The 24,434-nt window shown below is 33.4% G+C and overlaps 4 protein-coding genes and 1 pseudogene across 11 annotated transcripts in view; 2 read left to right on the top strand and 3 right to left on the bottom strand.

The window, feature by feature from the left end:
* Positions 1-24,434, top strand: part of LOC125839081 (actin-depolymerizing factor 10-like) — an 858,671-nt gene that overhangs the window by 755,611 nt on the left and 78,626 nt on the right. The gene's annotated exons all lie outside the window — the stretch shown is intronic.
* The window catches only part of LOC125839025 (F-box/kelch-repeat protein At3g06240-like), a 151,342-nt pseudogene that overhangs the window by 64,854 nt on the left and 62,054 nt on the right, over positions 1-24,434 (bottom strand).
* On the bottom strand, positions 659-3,037 carry LOC125839070 (probable fructokinase-7). Its single transcript, XM_049518048.1, has 7 exons — positions 2,888-3,037; positions 1,981-2,195; positions 1,689-1,901; positions 1,405-1,602; positions 1,142-1,282; positions 920-1,036; positions 659-822 (listed from the first exon to the last, which is right to left on the bottom strand). The coding sequence occupies exons 1-7, from the start codon at positions 3,021-3,023 to the stop codon at positions 685-687; spliced, it is 1,158 nt and encodes a 385-aa protein (XP_049374005.1). The 5' UTR covers positions 3,024-3,037; the 3' UTR covers positions 659-684.
* Positions 8,885-17,420, top strand: LOC125839067 (polygalacturonate 4-alpha-galacturonosyltransferase-like). 3 transcript variants are annotated; one of them, XM_049518042.1, is made up of 9 exons: positions 8,885-9,092; positions 9,189-9,330; positions 14,189-14,280; positions 14,383-14,458; positions 14,540-14,583; positions 14,773-15,107; positions 15,206-15,563; positions 15,866-16,453; positions 16,739-17,420. In XM_049518042.1, exons 2-9 carry the CDS (start codon positions 9,192-9,194, stop codon positions 17,012-17,014), a joined length of 1,908 nt encoding a protein of 635 aa, XP_049373999.1. In that variant the 5' UTR covers positions 8,885-9,092; positions 9,189-9,191; the 3' UTR covers positions 17,015-17,420. The 3 variants fall into 3 exon arrangements, with proteins under 3 accessions (XP_049373999.1, XP_049374000.1, XP_049374001.1); XM_049518043.1 differs by lacking the exon at positions 8,885-9,092 and having other exon boundaries at positions 9,319-9,330; positions 14,364-14,458; XM_049518044.1 differs by lacking the exons at positions 8,885-9,092; positions 9,189-9,330; positions 14,189-14,280; positions 14,540-14,583 and having other exon boundaries at positions 14,437-14,458.
* On the bottom strand, positions 18,493-23,989 carry LOC125839068 (calcium-dependent lipid-binding protein-like). Its single transcript, XM_049518045.1, has 11 exons — positions 23,825-23,989; positions 22,770-22,871; positions 21,980-22,030; positions 21,438-21,558; positions 21,063-21,181; positions 20,856-20,954; positions 20,119-20,199; positions 19,940-20,025; positions 19,598-19,823; positions 19,263-19,427; positions 18,493-18,958 (listed from the first exon to the last, which is right to left on the bottom strand). The coding sequence occupies exons 1-11, from the start codon at positions 23,927-23,929 to the stop codon at positions 18,632-18,634; spliced, it is 1,482 nt and encodes a 493-aa protein (XP_049374002.1). The 5' UTR covers positions 23,930-23,989; the 3' UTR covers positions 18,493-18,631.

Raw genomic sequence — 24,434 nt, 5'->3', positions numbered from 1 at the left:
GTCCTTATAAATAATGTAATTATGTATACATATATATAATGAAGTTGTGAAATAATATTCCAGTTGAATTGTTTTGCACTTAAGCTAGCTTGAACTTAATAATAATTAAGGCCCATGAGTGTTTATTTCCCTTTGTGGACAAATGATGGTCGGTACCAGGTATAAATTAATGGTGTAATACATAAATATGTTCTTTAATATCTGTGTTCTATAATTTTAAGTTTGTACAAGTAGACACTTAAACTTACATAAAGTTGAGCAAGTAAGTACACATGTTTTATATGGCATAATACAAATCAGCTGTCACTTGTGCACACATAGGACGTGTGTGTCTACTTGTACAAATTTAAGTGTATGTATGTTTACATGTACACACCCAAAATTTGAGGACATAAAATATCAGTTGAAGTCAAGTTAGATGACATATTTATATGACATAATTAAAAGTAACAAGCTAAAAATGGACCAATGTTTTGAAATTGGTAGATGCACCTTGTATTATATATATATATACATAAAAAGGAATTATATCCACGTTTTGTTACAGGGATAGCAATATATATATAATAATAATGGACTAAAAAATTCCACAATAAATTTTTTACATAAGTGGTGCAATGTATCATATTTTTAGGAGGCTTTTTTTGTATGTTTGGTGGGAGTGGGGGTGCATGTATCATTTGATCAATTAGCAGTGGCACCATCCAAGATTTTAAGTACTGCTTCTTTTGTAGGCAATGCAGGAATTGCTCCTTTTTCTGTTACAGTTATTGCTCCACATCCATTTGCAAATAGGAGTGCATCCCTCAATATCTTCTCATCCTGTGCGCCGCAACCCAAAAATTAATAATTAAGATTTAACTTATATGCACTGACTGACTCACGATGTAAATAATTGCAAATGACGATATAATAGTACCATGTAAATATCTGGATCTGAGGCCATACTGTTGAGAAGTCCACCAACAAATGCATCACCTGCTCCTGTGGTGTCAACTGCTGTAACTTTAACGCCATTCACTCTTCCATGAAAATTCTGAAATAATTAAGTTACAAATTGTTAGTATTTTTTTGCGCGATAAAAAATATTTATACAATTAAGTCAGTAACCATAACGGAAGTTACAGTGACTAATAATTACCTTAGTATAGTATCTGCAACCATCTCCGCCTTCAGTTACGAGCAAAAGTTTAAGGTTGGAGTGGAAAAGCTTAGTCATGACCACATTGTCATCATAAGCATCTTCACCATTTGTTAAAAATGTGATTTCATCTTCACTTACCTGAAATTAATAACAACGGTGAAACCTGATATGCTAATTTAAGAATTGTAATAAAGTAATCAACCCTTCATATCGTAATAAACTGGTATTAAGACATAGTAATTAATATCGATTGTACTTGCCTTAATAATGTCAGCTTGGTCCCAAATGCTTAAAATTCCTTCACGAGCAGCCTCGGCGGATGGCCATAAGGGCAACCTTAGATTTGGGTCATAAGAAAGAATGCAGCCTGCATTTTTAGCAGTCTCCATGGCAGCAAGATGAGCTGACCTACATGGTTCAGCAATCAAAGAGATTGAACCATAGTGAAAGATTCTTGCCTGTAAAAATGAAACAAAATAGTTAAATTATGTTTTGCAATCTAAAACATACTTGAATATTATCTATGCATATCGCACTAATTTACCTTTTGAATGAGATTTTTATCGAGTTCTGCCTCAGTTAGAAGCATATCAGCACTTGGATTGCGGAAAAACATGAATTCTCTCTCACCGTCTGCTTTCAATGTAACAAACGCCAATGCTGTTCTAGCATGAGTATCAAAACGCATACCAGAATTGTCAACATTGTTCTGTTTTAATATATCAGCTAACATGTAACCAAATTCATCTGCACCCACCTACAAATAGTTGAAGATAGTTAGTTCAGATGTGTTTTTGATCGTTAACTCTGAATTAAATTAAATGTGTGTACGATACCTTGCCAATAAAGGCGGAAGAACCTCCTAATCTTGCAATACCAACTGCAACATTAGCTGGTGCCCCGCCAGGAGCCTTTTTAAAACCAGGTGCTTCTGCAAGTGAAACTCCAGATGCTGTAGGCACAAAGTCTATCAACAGCTCCCCAAAACATACAACCAGGTGATCATTTTCCTGGACTGACTTTTTCTTCATCGATAGAGATGTTGGTGAACCTACATACGCACAATTTCTGTCACACAACGTTGATTAAAAACATCCACAATATTCACTTTATACTTTGCATCAAAAATATTGGATTCAAATGAACTTGCGGCCTGAAAGTTGCATCCACACTCCTAATGATTGTTGAAAATATAATTAACTAATAAAAAATGTGTTCTCTCTAACGGCTTAAGTTTTTAAATGAGATGGTCACTCACTTCAATATGGTATTAAAACAGGCAGAGGTTTTGAGATCGAATCTCATAGCCACCCATCAAAAAGAATTTCCACGTTTTTGGCCCATGAAAAAGAATCAGGCCTGCACATGAGAGGGCGTGTTGAGAATAGAAAGTTTTTAAATGAAATAATCACACACTTCAACAATGATCACACTCTCTTACGTGGTGTTTGTTAGATTAAATTCTCAATTGTGGCATTTGATCATTTATTTATTTATTTTAGAATTTCTGGCTCTGTCACCATGATCATCCATGGGAATTAATGCAAAAATACCTTTTATGGGTGTCAAGAATTAAAAGAAGATGAGATTTTCGTTAATAAAAATTGAGGAATTAGTGACGGACAAAATTTTATAGCTAAACAACAAAAAATTTATGCTAATTCGATGTAGCTACAAATTAGCAACGAAGTTTAATTAGCTAGGAATTGTCGATAAATTCGGTAGAAAAGAAGGAGTCCTTACATATAGAGCTCTTGCTTTTATTGAGTTTATTAGAAGAAGAGCTCTTAGATAGCTTGAAGCTGCTTCTCATGGATCGGTCAAGGATAACAGGGAAACAACAGGCCATTTTCGACCCTTTTTTGCTTGACCGATCCATTTTTATTTTTACATATAAAATATAAGAAAAGCAAGCTATGAAAATTTAATTTTATGTTATTCATTCTATATATAATCAAACTTTAACCCTACTACTTAGGATATCTAGTGGTTTTTCAAATTCTTACCACAAAATTTTTACTCTACACAAGAAAATGACCGGTTCTGTTGAGCAGATTATATTTTCATGAGCGAACACTTGCCATTACTGGCCTAGTTTTTCTATTAATGACTCATTTTTTTATATCCATATAATGGATGTTATAAGTTGGACAAATTGGCCTACAAAAATGCTTAGATTTATCTACAAATTTTTTCTTTGCGCGGACTAGCCGTATTTAGGGTAGTTTTTAATTTTTATCTTTTAAATTTGTGGTTTTTATTTTTTATTCTTTATTATTTAATAAAAATTTGTACGGCAAAGTATCCTCAATTTTTAAATTTGTTTTATATAGTTTCATTTTAAAAAAAATAAAATGAAATAAAAATAAGAAATTCAAATAATGATAAGCAAATTAAATAGATTTATAAGAGAGATTTAAAATTCAAATTAGTTGTTGAATTAAAATAGTAAAAAAAAAATCACTCATGAGAAGGAGTGAATATATTCCTGAACTTTGAAAGAAGGATCAAACATACTTTTACCAAAAAATAAATTTAAAATTAACTTTTTTTTACTTTATTCATGCGAAGGGGTATATATAAGTCATTTATGTCATCATCCTTAAATTATACCCCAAACTTAAACTACATCTTTAAAGTATCATTCTTAGCATAAAACATCCTTCAAGTATTTAAAAGTGAACAATTTTCATCCTTCTACTTGAGTTTATCAGAAAACTAACAAATCACACAAAAATCAAGTCATCCCTTCGTAATTATTATTCTTAGAGACGCCAAAAATACCATCATCAACTTTTTCGGTAATTGAGTTTAGCATTATGCAGAATCTTTTAATTTGACAGTTTTTTTTCATTTATTTTTCATGTAATTTGATATTAAAAATATTATTAGTTGAAATATGTTTCTTCTCAATTGAATTGCTAGAAGCGACGTTTGTTGGAGACTTCTGCTTCTAATAATGTAAAATGAAACTCAAATGCAGGATGTGATCAATATTTTGATCACTTCAATATCAAATTGACCCACAAATCTATTGATCTAAATACAGTTTGACATTGAAAAAGGTAAAGATAATTAAGCTCCATCTTCTTTCTGTTACTAAATGAGAAAAAAGCGCAAATCATGTATCCTCACACCTTCCAAACATTTTTTATTTCAGTAAGCAATGGTGTCTATGATTTTTAATATTTATTTCAGGAACTTTTTATAGCAGGTAATGAAATTATGCAAGAAAACTTTTGTTAATAGTCACGTGAACTGCTCATGTTTTTGTAGGATCCCTTAGTTTTTTTACCATATCTAACAGAAGGATAGAAATTGTTAACTTTCAAATACTTAGAGGATGTTTTTTTGCCAAAAAAAAGATATTTTAAGGATGTAGTTTAATTTAGGAGTATAGTTTAAGGATATTTTTTACCAAAAAACTCTAAGATATATGTGAGCCATTTTTTTTATAACAAGGTGCATATCAGTTCTAAGTCTCAAAGTAGAGGAGTATATATCAAGCTTTTTTTTTCAAAACATTAGTGTCAATTATATCCTCTGTAATCTTTTGATTTCCAATTTTATGTATAATTTGTATAAAATGAATGTATAATCAATGTATACTTGACATATATATATATTTGTTAATTATACAATTATTATGCTAATTACACAATATATAAATGAGAAGCATTAAAAAAATTGACAAACTTGATAAAAAAATATTGTCTTCAGTAGTAATCATTGTTTTAACCAGCTTTCATCTTTTCTTGAAATTCTTCCAAGAAAGTATTATGCAAAATCATATTTGAAAATGAACGAGCGAAATAAATATCAACTATCATCATACTTTGATCGATCGAAAACTATCTAAAGAGGATAAACATTTTTGCATGTAAGTGAAAGAAGAGAAAATTGTGAAAAGAAATTGTAAGGAAAAAAGAGAAATGGTAATTAATTAGTAGAGAGGGAAGTGAAGTTGAGACCTAATCAAAAAAATTAAGTAGTAAAACAAATATGTGATATGTATCTATTATGCATCACTATAGTTTGAAAGAATTATAATGTGTAACTAATTTTTTATAGCAATTTTCTCTCTTCTCTCTTCTCTCTTCTCTCTTCTCTCTTCTCTCTTCCTCTTTCTCCCTCTCTCTGCACTCTCACTCGCCTCTGTCCTCTCTCTTTCGCCTCCTCCTTTCTCTGTTAATAAAATATAAATGTTTATAGTCATTGATAAAAATACAAATGATAATTATCAGCTATATAAATTAATTTATGTGATACAAAATATAAATATACATGGCAATAAATGAATATATATATACACGCAAGGCAACAAATACAAATGAGAACAAATAAATGTTCTTTTTCAGTGATACAAACCATAAACATACATGACAAAAGATGCATACAAATGAATATTAATGCAATTGTTACGACATACAACATTGGTACAAATTATATTTCGTTAATACACTTGAACTTGATATAACATTGTTATATATAATTTGTATTTATTTATACAATTGTATTCATTGATATAAAATTTTAGAGGTGTCAAAAATGAACTCAGTAATAGGTAACCCGCCCAGAATTTTAAGGATTGGGCTCAAGATAATTTGAATTGGGTTCAATCTCAACTCATTCAAGTCCTAACTCATTTTAAGAGTATCCTCAATTGAGCCCAATTTAATCTCTAATTTCAACCCCTTTAAGACTCTTTATTTGCATTGATGTAATATATGTTCCTATATTGAAGGTATGAATTACTATTTATTTTATATCTTTAAGAATTTATATATCCATCTCTAACTTCTTTTTTCAATTTTTCTTGAGTTGAAATTCAAATTGTGGTTATAAAACTTAAATAACAATATATTAAAATTATTGTGATTAAGCGGGTCAAATTGAGTGGGTCAAGGCCTAACCCGTTTTAAAGCCCATTTGAGCCCAACCCAATTGAGCCCAAAGCAAACTTGGGCAGGTCAGAACCCAACCCAATTTCTCTTTCAACCCATTTTAATATCTCCAATTTCAACACAACCCACTCATTTGACACCCCTATAAATTGTATTCAGATACAAATGATATTTGTTAATACAATTATATTTATTGATACTGATGGCAATATGCTATTCCACAAGAGTTGTTGGATGGAAAAAGATTTGTGAGATAAATTTGCACCAGGATACAATCAAAATGGTTGGCTTAAACTTGAGGGCAAATACACGATAGCAAGCGGGTATACATGGAGAAGAGGCAAGCTAGAAGAGTGGACATGAAGCAGGTGGATTTGGTGTAAGGGAATTCTTCCTAAGCACAATTTTATTTATTGGTTAGCCCTTCATTAAAGATTACTCACCAAAAAGAGGCTCTATAGAATGGGAATCTGTCACAACAACAAATGCAACTATGTGGGGATGTACTAGAAATAGTGGAGCACATTTATTTTGCATGTCCATTCTTAAAAAGATGCATACTCGAATTACTTCAGTGGCATGGAAAAGGAATGAGATCCAATTGGATTACAAGGGAATATACAGAAGGTTGGATAGATCCACAAGAGGTCGAGGCTTGAAAGACGTGGTACTGGCAGCATTAGTGGCAGTGGTATATCAGATGTGGAAGACACGTAACTCTTCCCTATGGGATAAAAGCATCCAACCATCATGGCGAATTATGGAACAAATAAAACAAGAATGCAGGCTACGTAAAATAACTTTCTTGGGCAGTAAACAAGGAAGAACACACATGGAATGGTTAGATACAATACTTAAGTAAAATAAAGAGTTGTATAGAAGTAGGATACATAGTTACTGGAGTAGATTTAATTCTATTTGGTGCTAAGAATAGGGGTGTACATGACCGGGTTGGTTCAGGTTTTTCAAATATCAAACCAAACCATTTGTGTCGGATTTTTAAATCTATAAATCAAACCAAACCAATAAAAGTCGGGTTTTTCAACCTCAGTTTTTTTCGGATTTTCAAGTTTTTTTAGGGTTTTCCGGTAAAAGTATTCATATAAACTTATAATTTACTTATACTTCAAATATTTATTTAGTCCTACCAAAATACAACTATCTAAGGTGTTTCTTAAGAAAATAACACAAAATATGATATGAGTAATGACACTAAAATATCCAACAAAAAAAAATAATAATAATGAAATCACGTAAAACAAATATTGCAAATTAACAAGTCATACTGAAAATGATCATAATTTAAAAGTACTAAATCATGCTAAAATAAGTTTAATAAGTATTAGTTACATGACTAAATATTAAAGGAAATTAAAATTAGATTATGTATTTGAATTGTTTAAACCAATGTAAAACCAAAGAAAAAATATTCAATATTATTGTCATTCTTAGTGTTGAATTGATTTTCATTTTGTATTAGTATTAATTTAATTTTGATTTAAGCTTTATTATAATTATCAACATCTGTGGACTATAATTTTTATTGAACCATTCAGAATTCTAAGTTTCAAACTTGAAATAATATATAAAAAGATAAAAATTATGAAAAAGTATAAGAAATATTTAAAAATTATATCAAAGTAAATATTTTTATAATTTTAAAATTATATATATAATGTCGGGTTGGTTTGGTCTCGGGTTGATTTTTTTTAGTTAAAACCAAACCAACCCAATATAGTCTGGTTGTTTTTTTCAATACCAAACCAAGTCAAACCAACCACTAGTCGGGATTTTTTTTCTCGATTTGCGGTTTGATTCGATTTTCTGTTCGATTTTGTACACCCTTAGCTAAGAGTATGTAAAGACAGTGTTGGTTGTGGGGATTAATGCAATGCTTTTCTTCACAAAAAAAATTATATTCATTGATACTTATATGTACTAATTACATATATGCAATTACCCAATATATATACAAGTACAATTTGCCCTCTCCTTTCTCTGGCCCCTCTCTCCTCTCACTGTCAACAAATCGATGAGATATACAAATCAATTGTGTCTCTCTCCTCTCTCTTCCGAACCTCGTTCACTTTTCTCCTCTCTCTCCAATCTCGTTTGCCTCTCTTCTCATTTTAACATGTAGCTACAAATTGTAATTAAGGAGTAACTAAGAAGCCTAATTATGTTATAATCGCTGATTTTGAAATTTCATCACATAAAAATAGGAGTGTTAATGGTTTAAACTGTAATTAAACTTCTTTGACAATATGTATCAACTTTTTAAAGTCTATTATTTTAAAATTGTAGATTTTAATCCGAGAGAATATTATTAGATATAATTAATTAAATAAGAAACTAAATGAACATATTGTTAAGGTTCCAATAAATCAAGTTAATAAATGTCAGAGATGATTGATTCAAGACCCAAGAGTGGATGAAAACATAATTTTATTCGATAGCCACACAAATATTTATGAACTATTTTATTAAGAGCAAAATTAAATATTGTAATATTTAATTGTTTTTACTAAAATATAGAACAATATTTTATTTTATTTTTTAAAAATTAAAAAAAGCCGTAAATTTTTGTAAGTGGCCACATTAGCTCTACGTTTGTTCATATAAATATTTACCCTAGTCCTTATTTACTTTGTCTTTTTTCACGTGATATTCAATATTCACATTATTATATTAAATTTAAATTTGTGTCGAAAAATAGATATGTTAGGTATAGGGGAATCAAATCTATCTGCAAGGTCGAAAACGGCGTCGTTTTGCTTTTGCAGTACTTCATATATAACTAGAAAAACAAATATGCAAAGATAGAAGAAAATTAAGAAGGATCTGTATTTTTATCGCCCAAATTCTCAGATTCACTTTCATCTTCTCCGTTTTGCTCCATAATCAAAATTGTTTGATTACACTATCGGTTTCACCCACACAATTTCGATTAATAGTTCAGATTCCCAATTTTTTGAATTTTTTTTTGATTTTTTTGGGGTAATGAACTTCTTGTAGGAGGAGAACTCTCTGGAATATATTCCTATGTATAATCTCTCTCTATATTTCACTTTATTTGTGTATAATCTAATCTGGGTCATGTTCCGTTAGCGAGATTTTTTAATTTTTTGTTGGTTGAACAGGAAATGGCATTGAAGAGGGGATTATCTGGTAGGAACAGTGGAAATGTATCTTGTTACTCAATTGTGGTTCTTGTCTTCTGTTCATTCCTTGCTCCATTGATTTTCTTCGTGGGCCGTGGCGTGTACACCTCTACTTCAATTGGTTAGTATAAATTTTCCCGCATTGCTGATTTGTGGTTTGAAGAGTTAAATTTAAACTTGTGGAGTTGTTTATCTTCAATTTTTGTACTGTTGGATTGTCTTAATTTAGGGGCTTTTATGCTAAAATACATTTTAAGCACTTTTGTATTGTTTGGGTAAAAAAAAAAAAGAATTGCTTTTAGGCGAACTTAAGCTAAAATCTATAAGTTTATGTGTATAATCCCATCAAAACAGGCTCTTAGTACTCAACATTGGTTTGATTCAAATTTATGATTTTCTTTGAGGCTTAAATTTGTTTTAAAACTCATTTCGTGGAGTGTATTGATTCGAATTTGGTGTGATTAACTAAATTTCTTTACTTTTTGGATAATGTATGGAGTAGAGCTAAATGTGGAGAACGAGTCTGTATAGTTCTTCAGAGTAACACACTCCTTGATTTCTTAATTGAAGAATGTTATATATACTAAAAGAGCACTGTTGCTTAAGTATGGAAATCATCTGTACATTTTCCTATATTATATCTAAGATGTTAAAACTGCAGAAGTAACTATGTAACAATACTATTTTCTCTTAGCACCTTCTCTTTTGTGGCTGATGGATGCACTGGAGAATTTGTTTTTGCTAATTATAATGCCTGTCTGATTTCCTGACATCAGCCGGATAATATTACTACTAGATACTAGCTTATGCAAAGCTCTAGGAAAAAACAAAATAGAAGAAAACTTACATGTGTGTATCAAAAGATATTCAGACCTCTCCATATGGATTTAGTTGATGTCTTTATTTTTGGGGTGGGGGGGGTGGGGGGTGGGACAATTGAATATTTATTGAAATACAAAGACTGTACTATTACAATTTAGCTGATATGCAATCTTGAGCAGTTAATATGTAGAGTTTTCAGTTTAGATTCATAGGAAAAAACTTTATAATTCATTGAGTTTCTGGATAAGTTGAACTAGAAATAATGTTTGCATTACAAGTTTAACCCCTATACGAAGAGCGATATTGTAGTAAGATTACATGGGATTGTGGTATTTAAATATAGACGATTTTATTCTCTTAGAAGAATAGCATAATAGATGAAACCATAAGATGTAGAATTAAAATAGAATAGCGTGAATGTAAGCAATACCAGAGTTGTAGGTGATAGGAAGATAGTTAGCAAAAGAAAGATAAGTTCTATAGAACGATGATGAGATCAACAAAATATCATACAAGATTAAATGTTGGGACAAAGTTTCTTTATACAAGACAAGCGTTGTAGAACTATGAACGTAAGATGGATGTGCAATCATATAAGATTAGAATAGATTAGGGATTATCACATCTGTTAGAGAGTGCAAGTAGCACACAATCAATCTCTCAATCAAGTCTTAATTCCAAATTAGTTGGAGTCGGTTATTGAATTATATAGTATTATATTGGAAAAATATTGAACAATGTTGGGAAATGCTATCCTTTTTAGAAAGGCTGAAATAACTTATGGACAAATCCAAAATTGAAAATCATAAAAAGAGAAAAGAATAAATTACTTTAGGACAGAGGGACTTGTATGTTATAGTTTGATAATAAGGGGAACTGACTAGAGCCTTCCCCATAAAGGATCACAATAATGTTGTGAAATAGCGGATAGGAGTTATTTTCAAGGGTCTTTCTTTTTGTGCTCTTTATGAATAGAGGTATCTCCGTGGCTCCAAATCTAAGTACAAATCTGAATGGTTTGAACAATAGAGGAAGATGCAAAATGCGCTTTTAACTATCTGCCGCACTTGGTAAAAAAGTCAAATAAAAGGCCTATTGTTTGTGTTCTCAATACATTGAATTGGAAGCATACTCATCTCTTCTTCTAAATACCCTCAACCCCAAGAACAACCAGTGTTATCAAAGGCGCGCTTAAGCCCTGAAGTGAGGCTCAAAACTTGTTGAGCACTTCGCTTTATGTGCGCTTCAGTGTCATCATCAAGGTTCCATGGCAAACGTTTCCTTACCAATGAGCCTCTTATGAAGAAGTGATACTAAATAATTAATATTTCACTTTATCATAATTTTTTTTTCAATTTCTTTGGTCATATATTTGTCATTCATGGTTATAATTATTAGTCTTGGACTAAACATATATATTTGTATCCTTTTCTCCCTTTGCGCCTTTTTTCATTAAAGCTCACGCTTTATTTGCGCTTTGCGCTTAAAGCCCCACGGACCTTAGATCTTTTTTGAGCTTTTCACCTTTGATAACACTGAGAACAACCAAAATAATAAATTGTCTTAATCTCAAATTGGTTGGGATTTCTTTAAAATGAACTATGTATCCATTCAGTTTATTTAAATCAATAGTCCCTCACACCTAGGTTGTGAAATTATGTAACTCCTTGCTCATTTAACAAGGCACCTGTGTGTTGATGTAGTGTGTCTACATAGGCACGTCCCGACAATCAATATTTGGTAGATTACTCAAGTTAGACTATGGCCATCACCTTACAGCAACACTACTTTATTGTACTTCTAGACTGGCTACACCTTGTACGATTAATTTCTGTCAAGAAAATGATTTCCAAGATAAACTATTTTCAAGAAGGATTCTATATTTTGAGCAACATACAGAAGATCAAGACAAACTGCTTAGGCCTTAACTATTTTTTGTGTAAACAAGTAGCTAGACAGCACAAAAGATGTTTTTAATGCAATTGATCGGCTGTAATTAGATATATTAGGATTTTGTGAAGAGATAACTTTTGTGATGGAGGACTACACTTTGTTGTAGTAAACCTGTGGATATATAGAAGTAAAGTTTACCATTCTAAAAAAAAAGAGGAAGGATTCTATTTTTTGAAGAAAAACATTGTCCACTATATCATATGCACTTAAAATACTAAGAATATATAAAATTAATTCATTAGGTTCTTCAGTAGAGACTAGGTAACTTGTAGTTTTGGAATAAAACCAGTGACTAGGTTGGATGCTTGATCAGTATTATTAACAGTCATGCTTCATCGCTTGAAGCGATGTACTTTGGAGAAATATGCGCTTCAAAGTTCATAGAATGACACGCAAAGTGACTCCAACAAGAAGCAGTTGGTTCTCTGAATCTTTACTTTGAGCGGTTTTTGGTTTGAGGATTAGTTATTCAGGGATTATAATGAATAGATTAGTAATGTATGAATAAATAATGTGTGTATTAATTCTTGTTGAGTATTTGGTTCGTTGCACTAAAATTGGATATACAAGATATCATGTAAAATATTTGCTTTATATTTTAAACTAAAAAGCAATTTACAATTCTCTCCTTGGATGCTCGACTCTTGTATACTTCTTGGAAGACAAGGGTAGTTTTGTACTTTTGGTGTTTTATCCATGTAAAAGTAATACATGGATAAGTTATTCCCAGAGGCGGTGGTGCCAACATTTGAAGATTATGGGTTCGGTTTCTAGTCCTTTTAAGTTATTGGGTTCTAAATTAATATTTGTACATGCACCCATTTGGTCAATGAAGTGAGTTGAGAATGATGAGTTTTGATGTTCAATTCTCCGCAGAGGCGAAAAACACTAGGTGGTTTCTTGTCATCTATCCCAGCATTGGTGGATAGATTACTAGGCACCTGTGTTGGTGGGAGGTAGCAAAAATTCCTTAGAATTAGTTGAGGTGTATGCTAGTTGGTCCAAATACCACGGTAAAAAAAACAATAATAATACTTGTACATATTTAATAAATTGCTTAAGACAGTGTTTGGACCAAAGCTATTGTGTTCGACAGAATTTGCAAGCTATGCTTTAACTCCGTCCTTGGTTATTCCATGTTGGTGGTGGTGTAAAATAGTTCACCAATTGGTGTATTAAGTTATACGAGAATTAGTTATACATGATTCAAAATACAAATCAAACATTTAAAAAATTTATACCACGATTATTTTATCAGTCCTTCAAACCAAACAACCTTTGAGAAGTTGGATTTATATTCTGCATTATTGTGTATAGGATGCTGAAATTAGTTATTTTAATCATAGTTTGATTATTATAGTGCTAAATTCGTACATGTTTCAGCATTTTTAATTTTTCATAAATTGTGTACTTCACTTCAAAAAAGTGTATGCTTCATTTAGCGCATTTCTTTTTAAGCCCTAGGACCTTGTCAATGGTTTGCGCTTTTAGCTTTTAGAAAACATTGTCAAATACAATGTTTGGACCAAAGCTACTAGGTTCGGCCAAACTCGTAAACTATATTATAGCTCCATCCTTGGTTATTCCATGCTGTTGGTGGTATAAAATATTTCACCAATTGGCGTATCAAGTTATTCCAGGATTAGTTAGACATGATTGAAAATACAAATCAAACATTGAAAAAACCTAATACCATGATTATTTCATCAGTCTTTCAAATCAATTGACCCCTAAGGAGTTGGATTTATATTCGGCATTATTGTATTTAGGATGCTGGAGTTAATTATTTTAATCAAAATTTGATGATTGTAGTACTAAATTCATATACGTTTGAGCCCTTTTATTTATTTTTCCGCAAATTGTGCACTTCACTTCAAAAAGCATATGCTTCATTTAGAGCTTTTCACTTTAAGCCTTAGGGACCTTGTCAATGTTTTGTGCATTTAGCTTTTAACATTGTTTTTGAGGTAATTGGCACCATTTTGATTGTTGTTGGAGCTCTTCTCATAGTGAGAAAGGTAGTGACCCCTTTAGTGGTGGTTCAACGTGGGTATTGAATAGAATCTTTGTATGCCTAGACACTTGATGATGTATTTGTTAATTCACAAAAATATATGCATAAATTGTATTTAATTGTCTCGCTTATACTATCCTTTCTAAGCTTGCATAACTTGTTATAACCCAACTTTATGTTCCTTTTACAGATAATAATGATTTTTCAACTACAACAAGTAAACAGGTATCCAGCTTTGTTAAAGAAAAAATATTGGCCAAGAGCAATACTAATAATGCAGAGGTTAGGAATGAGAGTCAGACTCAAGCCTGGATATTGTTTGTTCCCATTAGTTATTACTGAAATAGATGCTGACTGATTGTTAGCATGTTGGATGTATCACAGGGAAACAAGTGGACTCAGATAGCTGCAAATGTCAGAACTGAGATCTCCAGAGGCAAACAAGATGATCTTGTAGATGGTAAATAGTTTGTTCGCATCATAGTATCTTTTGAGTGCCTCACAAATGTATGAATAACTAGATGTATTTTTTTCCAAGCAGATGATCATTCCCAGTTTCATACACCTGCTATTTTGGCCAGAAGGGTACGTTAATTATCAGCCACTTTATACTTGCATTTACTTTTGTTGCACTTCTGCTATCAGCAAAGAGAGAGAGATTGATTGATTTGAAGCGCTTAGATTCACTCACTCTCTCTCTCTCCCTCCTACCCTCTCCCTACCTTTGTCTACCTCAGCTGTTTGTGTTATTATAGTTTTTCAAGTGCTGTGCAGCAATTGAGAGAGAGGAGACATGAAAAGCGTGCTGCTGCTTTAGTGAAGCAGGATGATGAAGTAACTGTGAAGCTTGAAAATGCTGCCCTTGAACGCTCTAAGTCAGTTGACTCTGCTGTGCTGGGGAAGTATAGCATATGGAGGAAAGAGAATGAAAATGAGAATACTGATTCAAAGGTACACTTGATGCGAGACCAAATGATTATGGCAAGGGTCTATATAAGCATTGCAACAATGAAGAAGAATCCCGGCTTGGCTCAAGAGTTACAGAAGCAGCTTAAAGAAAGTCAACGTGCGTTAGGTGAAGCAATGTATGATGCTGATCTAACTCGCAGGTATCAAATTCTTTTTGACCTTTGGATACTTAACTTGTCCATTTGTCCCCGTTTCGTATAGGAAAGATTAAATCATTCATTCTCCTATGTTCAAATAGTGCACATGAGAAGATTAAATCAATGGACCAAGTGCTTTCCAAAGCTAAAGAGCAACTCTATGACTGCAATCTTGTCACGGGGAAGCTGAGAGCAATACTGCAGTCTGCGGATGAGCAAGTTAGAAGTTTAAAAAGGCAGAGCACATTTTTGAGCCAATTAGCTGCAAAGACCATTCCAAATGGTATCCACTGCTTATCCATGCGTCTGGCTATTGATTATTACCTCCTCCCTCCTGAAAAAAGAAAGTTCCCTAGAAGTGAGAATCTGGAAAATCCCAGTCTTTTCCATTATGCCCTGTTCTCTGACAATGTTTTGGCTGCTTCAGTTGTTGTCAACTCAACTATCATGAATGCTAAGGTGAGGAATTCTTTCTGACATTGTCCAGATCATCATCCACATCTCAGTCTTTTATCTCTACTATGCATGTGTGAGAGACTTTCTATATTCTTCTGTATCACTTGACGATGTCCCTAATCCTTGATAACAATCAGAAACTTTATATTTATGCATGATAAAAATGGCATACACTTTGAATTTTGATATATCTAAATGTCTTGAATGGTGCTGATAGTTACTTCTCCAGAAAGCATGTTGGCTACATATTAGAAGCTAATTTTGGATGGGCTATTGAAAGAAAAATTGCACTTATTTATTTGCAGGAACCAGCAAAACATGTATTTCATCTTGTCACTGATAAGTTGAACTTTGGAGCTATGAATATGTGGTTCTTGTTGAACCCTCCTGGAAAAGCTACAATCCATGTTGAAAATGTTGACGAGTTCAAGTGGCTTAATTCGTCATACTGTCCTGTCCTGCGGCAGCTAGAGTCTGCTGCTATGAAGGAATATTATTTCAAGGGTTCACATTCCACCACACTATCAGCTGGTTCTTCTAATTTGAAGTATCGGAACCCCAAATATCTTTCAATGCTCAATCACCTTAGATTTTATCTCCCTCAGATTTATCCCAAATTGGATAAAATCCTTTTTCTTGATGACGATATTGTTGTTCAGAAAGACTTGACAGGACTGTGGTCGGTGAATCTTCATGAAAAAGTGAATGGTGCTGTTGAAACATGTGGTGAGAGTTTTCACCGTTTTGACAAGTATCTAAATTTCTCAAATCCTCATATTGCCAAAAACTTTGACCCAAATGCTTGTGGGTGGGCATATGGGATGAACATTTTTTATCTTAAGGAGTGGAAGAAGAGAGACATAACTGGCATATATCACAAGTGGCAAAACATGGTAAGGAATTTATTGCCTTTCCATCTCTGATATATAGCTTTTCTTTACTGTTTGGGTCCCTCTACGCTGATTTTCATTAAGTGAAGTTCACTTTTAGTCTTTTACTTTGACTCAGAATACTTGGATTATATCATTTGTTCTTTATACCTATATAGTGATTGAATACATGTATTGAAATTTGGAAGTCTGCTTTTCTCCCAATACCATACCAAATACATAGAAAAATTCTTAATTTCCATGGGATCTTACTGACTAATTTTCATTCTTTTCTGCCTTGATCATTAGAATGAAGACAGGGTCCTTTGGAAACTAGGGACACTACCTCCAGGGCTAATGACATTTTACGGGCTTACACATCCACTGGATAAGTCGTGGCATGTTCTAGGTTTGGGTTACAGCCCAAGCATTGATGGGTCAGAAATTGAGAATGCTGCCGTGATACACTACAATGGGAACATGAAACCATGGCTAGAGTTGGCAATGACAAAGTACAAGTCATACTGGACCAAATACATTAAGTTTGATCATCCATACATTCGTGCCTGCAAACTTGGTGAATGAAGGAGGGATGAATTTTAAAGGTGCAGTTTGGTGTGGTGTCTGCTCTGCACGCGCAGTCACATTTCCATGATCTTCTAATGACAGAAGAGCTCCCATATACAGCACTATTCTCTTGTCTCCAGTATGCAACATCCCCTGAATTGTTTATTCTTTGCTGTGTTCACTTATATTCATTGTTCGATTCTGATGTCTGCTGCCTTTTTCACCAGTAGCAGACCTTTTCGGCATGGAGACTTATAACTAGGGTGAAGGAAAGTTTGTAATGTCCTGAATCACAGTATATTCTTTGAACAATAAATAGTCTCTATTGTTTGAATTGAATCAAAGTGGTTTTTGCAAGTCTAAGCACTTGGGAAAACTTGTATTTCACATTTCTGCAGTTGAAGAAATACAATTTCTCTTATATTGCGATGCTTGTCATCGGTCTTACTGCCACCAATTCGTTTAATTTCTTTTGTCATCTATTTTAACAATAATAAAAAAGGTTATTTTAACATCTATGATAATGTCTGAGGATTTTGAATTTGATAGTTTCATGTTATAAGTGCAAAAGTCTAGTTGATGTTCATGGTTCTAAAGTTACTTTTGCATGTTGTTCAAATTAGTATTGTTGTTCATGTTTCAATCCTCTTGCTACACCAATATTCTGAATTCCTTTATAATTTATAGGATGACATTAACTAGACACCTAGAGTTGTCAATACGAGCTGTGCTAATCCATATAGGCTTTGAAATTTGATGGGTCAGGCAGGACTGACTCATTTTTTGTGGGCCAGAAAAAGGTCAGCCCAACTCACAAGTATGTGGGCTACGGGTTGTGTCGGGTCAACCCACTTTTTTTTTTATAAAAATATATCTTTTTTATATAATTTTTTTTTTTATTTGACCCACGAGCTAGCCCTACCTATATTTCTCAAGCCCCACAAATCAGAAGGTTTATTCAAGCCAAGTTAAAAACTATTTTCTTAAATGAGCTTCAAAAATCTTAGTCCAATCCTATCAAAATCACGGGTTGGGCCGGACCTAGCCTATATTGACGGCCCTACTAGACACGGATGATTAAAATATAGAAGAAAATATTAAAGTAATAATGATTGAGAAGTTAAAATAAGAAACTGATTTTGTCAAAGTCTAAACTTTTTTTTGAGTGTATAGGCTCTTAAACCATTATAAATGCAAACCTCTGTCACAAAATTGGCATGGAGGGATTGTAACAACATTTCAGACTATGACACGTTAAAGTTGGTATCTTAAGTTGTCACATCTTATTTTGTGGGACGAATAGAAGAAAAATATTTGACTCATCAAGTTGTAATATTGTACTAACACAAAATGAGACAATCTCCTATGATCATTTACAAATATATGTGCCGAATTAAAATGAGATGAAAAGCAAATATGTATCGAAGTAAGGATTCATATTTAGCCTAGTTGAGATTGAGAAGTTGTAGTTTGCATGACCAACTTAATTTCCATCTTTAGGAATAAGCATCATTATCACATTGAATCAACATATAGTATCAAACACTAAGATCTAACTCATCAAAAACAACTAATCATTATAGAAAATCTATATATACTGCAAAAAGGGACTGCTGTATATACATGATACTATTATTAATCTTGATGAACAACACTTGCTGGAGGAGAGTGAGAGTCACTTTTCTTGTGATTGGTTGACTGTCCTGTGAAGGTTCTTCCCATAAACTTTTTGGTTTTGTTTAGTCCACTTCTTACTACCCTTACACCAGCACCTAGTCCTGCACCAATGCCACTTCCTGCCGCGCCAGCACCTGAAGCAGCTAAAGCTGCTGCACCATCAAGGGCTTCCATTGAGCTTCCAATAACCCCTTCTGCTTTTAGTTGCTTCCTTTCTTCTATGACCCTCTTCTCTTCCTCTAGAGCTGCTAATTGCTCTTTCTTGTTGAATTCATGATACAATATCTGCATTTTTGACACGTAACCATTTTCTTCCCTTAAAGTTTGATCGGTTCAATATTTAAAGTTTAATATATGATTCATGTCGAAAATACTAGGTTCAATTGAACACAATAATTTGCCTCTGTGCTTTGGGGTGGAAACCAAGTATAGATGGAGCTATATACATTTCAAAACTACTTTCGCAACTCAGATTCATAACGTCTACATTGTAGATCAGTGACTGCCTTAAAGGGGAGAAAACCAAAGCAAAAAAAGTTTCATAACAAAAATGGGACTTCATGACAAAAACTGTGATTTTGGTGTGTACCTTGATGGTAATAGTTCCTCTATCCTTTTTATCTTTGATTTTGAGCATATCATATTTTGGCAGCAACCTTAATTCAATTTCTTTTGGAGTGTCGGATTCAAGCTCATTCAGAGGCAACTTCGTGACACCCATTCGATCATCTTCTCCAATGTCTTCATCAAAGACCTGTTCAAAGTCATGGTTGTGACAAGAAAACAAGAATGAAATCAAAGAGACTGGATTGTCAAAACTAATTTTCTCAAGAAAATGTACAACATCAGAGGGGATATATTCTAGACACAGTAGATTCAATATAATTAATTTTTTAAAATGAGAGATGGATGTAGAAATTAAACCTCTAGGAGAAGAGACTGAGTCTCCTTGTCTTCTGCAATCAACTCAAATGTCTCATCCCAAACAGGATTTAGGTTATTGTCAATGGTTTTTGTCTTAAACTTAAACAGTGGACGAATATACACGACCACATATGGGTCAGATTTTCCAATCATTTCTTGGTTCTTTAAGTTTGTAGCTCTCATTACAGTTACTGTTAGCTTCCCCTGTGGCTTAAGCTCCAAATCGCTGCATGGACACCAGAAACAACGGTTAAGTATTCCGTTAGAATACCTAGCATTTACATTTCATATTCAGAAGAATATGACAGATTTGGAAAGGCCTTGAGGCCATTCAATTGGTACCTAGTATCCACAGGTATGCCTCCAATTGGTACAACGATTCTGTGAGGCCATTCTAGCATATCTGTTACAATTGAATCTACAGTGTCCTTTCAATGAGAAACAACACCAGTGTTAGATTGAGGTGGGAAAGTTTGAAATATAAAATATACTGCTAGAGGCACATTGTTAGTAGCACTTACTTCTATCATGTCAGAAAGTCCAGGAAGAGCTGTTAAGCTTCCACCAACAGCTTTTAAAGTATAATCAATTCTTGGCTTTGGCTGATTGGATAAACAACGTAGCAGTCATTCAAATGTCCAATTGAACACATAAAACAGAATCGTAAGCCAATTGAGAGTTGAGATATTTGAGCAAGATTAAGCATCCAGAGTAATATAACTAAGTGCAAGTTCACACTTCTATCCTTGTTCTTTAAAAAATTTGAGTACACCAGTCAGACCAATTCATGCAATACTATATCCTTGTTCTCATACTGTAATCATGTTCTCTGTTAGTAGAATACTTTATGTTCACTTAAACCAAGAGAATGTCTTAGACCTACTTTAAGGTGGTCTTTTACTCACTGGCAATCATAGCATATCCTAGTTACAAGTCAAGTTACACGATTTTCCATCTAAAAGCTAGACATTATGGCATTCAAATCTATAGTCTAACATCTCATCCAAGATACTGTATCAAAACATAGTTCAAAGAAACTCTAAATGCTGATCTAAGACAGATCATGAGAAATAGCATCCATTTCTCTCTCTCCCTCTCGTTCTCTTGAAGGAGTAGGTCAAATAGATTCCCTTCACCCCACCCCCACGCCACCATGCCACCCACAATTAAAAAATAAAAGGAGAGCAAAAGGAAGAGTTAGAAACAACAGAAACTGAAGAATGTACGAAACATATTTTCTCATAGAATCTATGTGTACCTCAGAAAGTAAAGCAACAACAACAGCAGAAATGCAGGGAATTTCCTCAGCTAGTTGGAATATAACCCGAATAACAGTGAAGACTTGTAGATCTTTCAACTGCAACCAATGTGGCAAAGGTCAGTTCAGCTGCTTCCTAGATAACTCACTAATCAGAGTAAAATTGTCCTCAGCAAATTAGACAGGTGAAGAGTTGAGGCACCCAACCTGAATGGGTATAGAGGCAACCACTGCATCAACTTCTATAACAATATTGGGATCACCGCCCCATCTGAGGTCAATATCCATAATAATTTGACCCTTTTTAAGGTTTTGAACTCGAATACCTGCATTAATTAAGTATTATACATGCTTCCAAAGAGAGAATCACACATGATTAAAGCTTAATGTTGGAGGTAACCTTAAACAACAAGACTTCATCTTTACCAAGGAAATGTCCCATCTAGATAAACTAATTTAATTGCTCAGGAGTATGAATTAATTAGCAACGGAGAAATCACTACGGAATTGCTTATAGATTCTCCGGTAGAAGGTCTAATAAAAAAGAACATAACAAAGTATTTGATAGGTTTATGTTGCTACCTTCAATCTTAGGAGCTACTGTTCCCAAGGACAGTTTGCTGAACTTCAATGACGAAATTCCAGGAGGTCGATAATCTTCTAAAATAGGTTCAACAGAGTCTTTTATGATAGCTTCTCCTGCCTGCGCAATGATATATATAAGAGATCAGATTTATGGTGTCACAACATGGAGGTTGAATAATACAAACACTCGTTACCACGACAAGGAGACTACAAATTTTGCTGGTCAAACAGACTACATATATTAAGGATCAGTGTCATAAATTTCTTGTGAACGCTATCAGTTCTTATAGGAACAAGTTCTCTAATACTCAAGAATCAGTAGAATACTAAGACATGCCGACAATATTGAAAGATATATTCTCTAAAGAGGAGAAAATATTTAGGGATCATTACTCATTAGAAGAGACATTTTTACTCAATATGCTGATAATCAAAGAGAACTTCCAATATAATTAAGTACATCATACCCAAAAAGTTACAAGACCTGTTACAAAGAAAAAAAAATGCACAGGATACCAAAGTTAGGTGCAAAAGCTTACATCAGCAACAAATGGCCACAGTTTGCTTAATTGTTTGTTCAACCATTTGACCTGCCACAGTGAGACAAATATGAGAAAGATCCACTGCTGACACTGTAAGATCAGGAGACAACATCTGCAATGTCTTTCTCGGGTTCTAACATTATGTTCATGAACTAAAGTCATCTTACTTCCCTCTGAAAAACGTCATCATGTAATCCCGACTCCCTCCCTCCTCCTTCCTCCCAAATGAAAAACCAAAAAAGGTACCACAGTCCTAATCATCAGATTCCAAGAGTATAAGCTATCTTCATTAATTTTATCTCTTAAGCTATAAAACATTTTTAGTGTCTACAGAATAGAGATGAAACGTTTATCCAGCTGAGAAAAGGATTAACCAAATCTTTCTTCACATGACAACGATGATAAGACTCTCTTAATCAAGTGTAGTAGGAGAAAAGACATCCCTACAAGTTGCATTGGAACAATTAACAGGAGTCTGCATGTTGATCTGATATTTCTGTTAATTTTAAGATATAGGAAGATTTCATTGATCTGTTTTGGAAATATGATGTGGTTAATGACACAATAAGCTCTTCTGTCAAGGTGTTATAAACATCCATTCACAATGAAACAGATTGCTTGTCTTAAATATTGCATCAAAATATTCATGAGACATCATAGAGTTAAATTAGTCAGTATTGTTGGTTAAAAGTTATAACAAAAGATGACAGACTAAAAGATTTTCAAAGCTATGAACTTCAAAGATCATATGCAGGAGAAACCGGTAAAACTAAACCTAATATCCAACCTGTTCAAAGACTGGGAATGATATCCATTCAGGGAACTTATCTCCACATATTTTCTTTAGATCATCCCTGTTCAGGGAGGCCATTAGTTTTACATCCACTGCCTGTTAAAGAATTAAAATACAATGAAGAGATAAATACCAATCTTTCAGAAAGGAAAGCAACATGCATATCTGCAATTTAAATTTTCTGTTCAACAAGCATGATGAGGATCATCATATGAATTTCAACGTCTACTTTCAAACCAACCACAGTAGCCAGTTCTTACTCTTGTAGCAAAACCACATAGGGAGCTAGAAACTGGACTATCAATACATATGGAGCAAACAAGAGAATCAATCAGAAAAACAATTTCTAAGTTATGCACAAGCGGCAGTAGAAGTGAATAACTAGTCAATTAAAGAAATTTTCGCTACAGCCTAGCCACATTACAATAATTTGATATAAATGGATCAATGCCATGTTAAGAGTCTGAGAAATCTATCCATTTTATGTTATGACTAGCAACTTTAGATAGTGCATGGCTTCTTAAAGGTCCTCAATATACTAATATCTGACAATCCTAACTTGAAAAACTGAAACTGTTTCACAACTGTCACCACCAATCTCTTTTCTATTAGACTATAGGGGCGGAGCCAGGTAGGGTCAAGGGGTTTATTCATGGTTAAAATCATTTTCCATATATACATAGTAGATGTTGAACCCGACTTCTTTATGTCTATACTTGTTCATAATTTGAATTCCTTTGTGAAAATCCTGCTCCGCCACTGCACGTGAGTCGTGACACTTCATATTTGTGTGTATTTTCTTTTAGCAATGCACTAGTCCATCAGAAGTACCAACTTGAATTTAATTCCAAAACAGTCCCAAAATCAAATTAGGCATTTCCAGCTCTTGAAAAATTATTTGGAGCCATGTCCCATCATAAATACCAACTTAAACTCCAAATTCAAAAACACACCCACCCGCAAAAATCATTTCAAATTGAGCCTTGACAAGACTAAACTATTAACGAAAGAAGTCGAGATTACGATAATCCAATTGATGAAACTCTTACCTTTGCGATTCGTTTGCGGCTTCGATACCTCATCATATGTTGCCAACCAGCCATTATACCGATCCCGAAGATCATCCCCATCATAATCCCCGAAATCAAACCCATTTTATATAAAAACAATGACAAATTAAATTCTCCGTAGATACAAAGGATCAGAGAATGCAGAAATCACAGAGAGAGAGAGGAGGAAGACCGGATTGGTGAAATTGACGCGTGGAAATCAAGCAGAAAAAATAATTTAACCTCTCAAACTGTTGTGATTCTAAATGATTTTTTTGGATTGGGAGCTGAAAATGGAAGAAACGAGCCAAAAATTCGAAAGGTGGTTGAGGGAGTTAGTTAGTTAGGGGTAAAATTGTCAGTTTGTTTTAAAATTGGATGAGCTGGAAATTTCTTCTGTTAAAATAAAATCCCTTGTATCATTTTTCTCTTTTATCAACGGAGTCAGGACTTTTAGTTTATAGGTTTTAGATTATAATTTTTTGAGAAAAGACTCAAATACGTCATCAAATTTAGACAAAAGGCTTATTTGTGTCATCCGTTAAAAGTTTGACTCATCTATGTCATTTCTGTTTAAAAAAGGTTTATTGATGCCATTATTTATTAATTA

Source organism: Solanum verrucosum, unplaced genomic scaffold (genome assembly GCF_900185275.1).
Source record: "Solanum verrucosum unplaced genomic scaffold, falcon-dt-bn FXZP01000163.1, whole genome shotgun sequence".
Taxonomy (NCBI): domain Eukaryota; kingdom Viridiplantae; phylum Streptophyta; class Magnoliopsida; order Solanales; family Solanaceae; genus Solanum; species Solanum verrucosum.
Note: the sequence above shows the minus strand (reverse complement) of the source record. Positions and strands in the feature narration are given on the sequence as shown.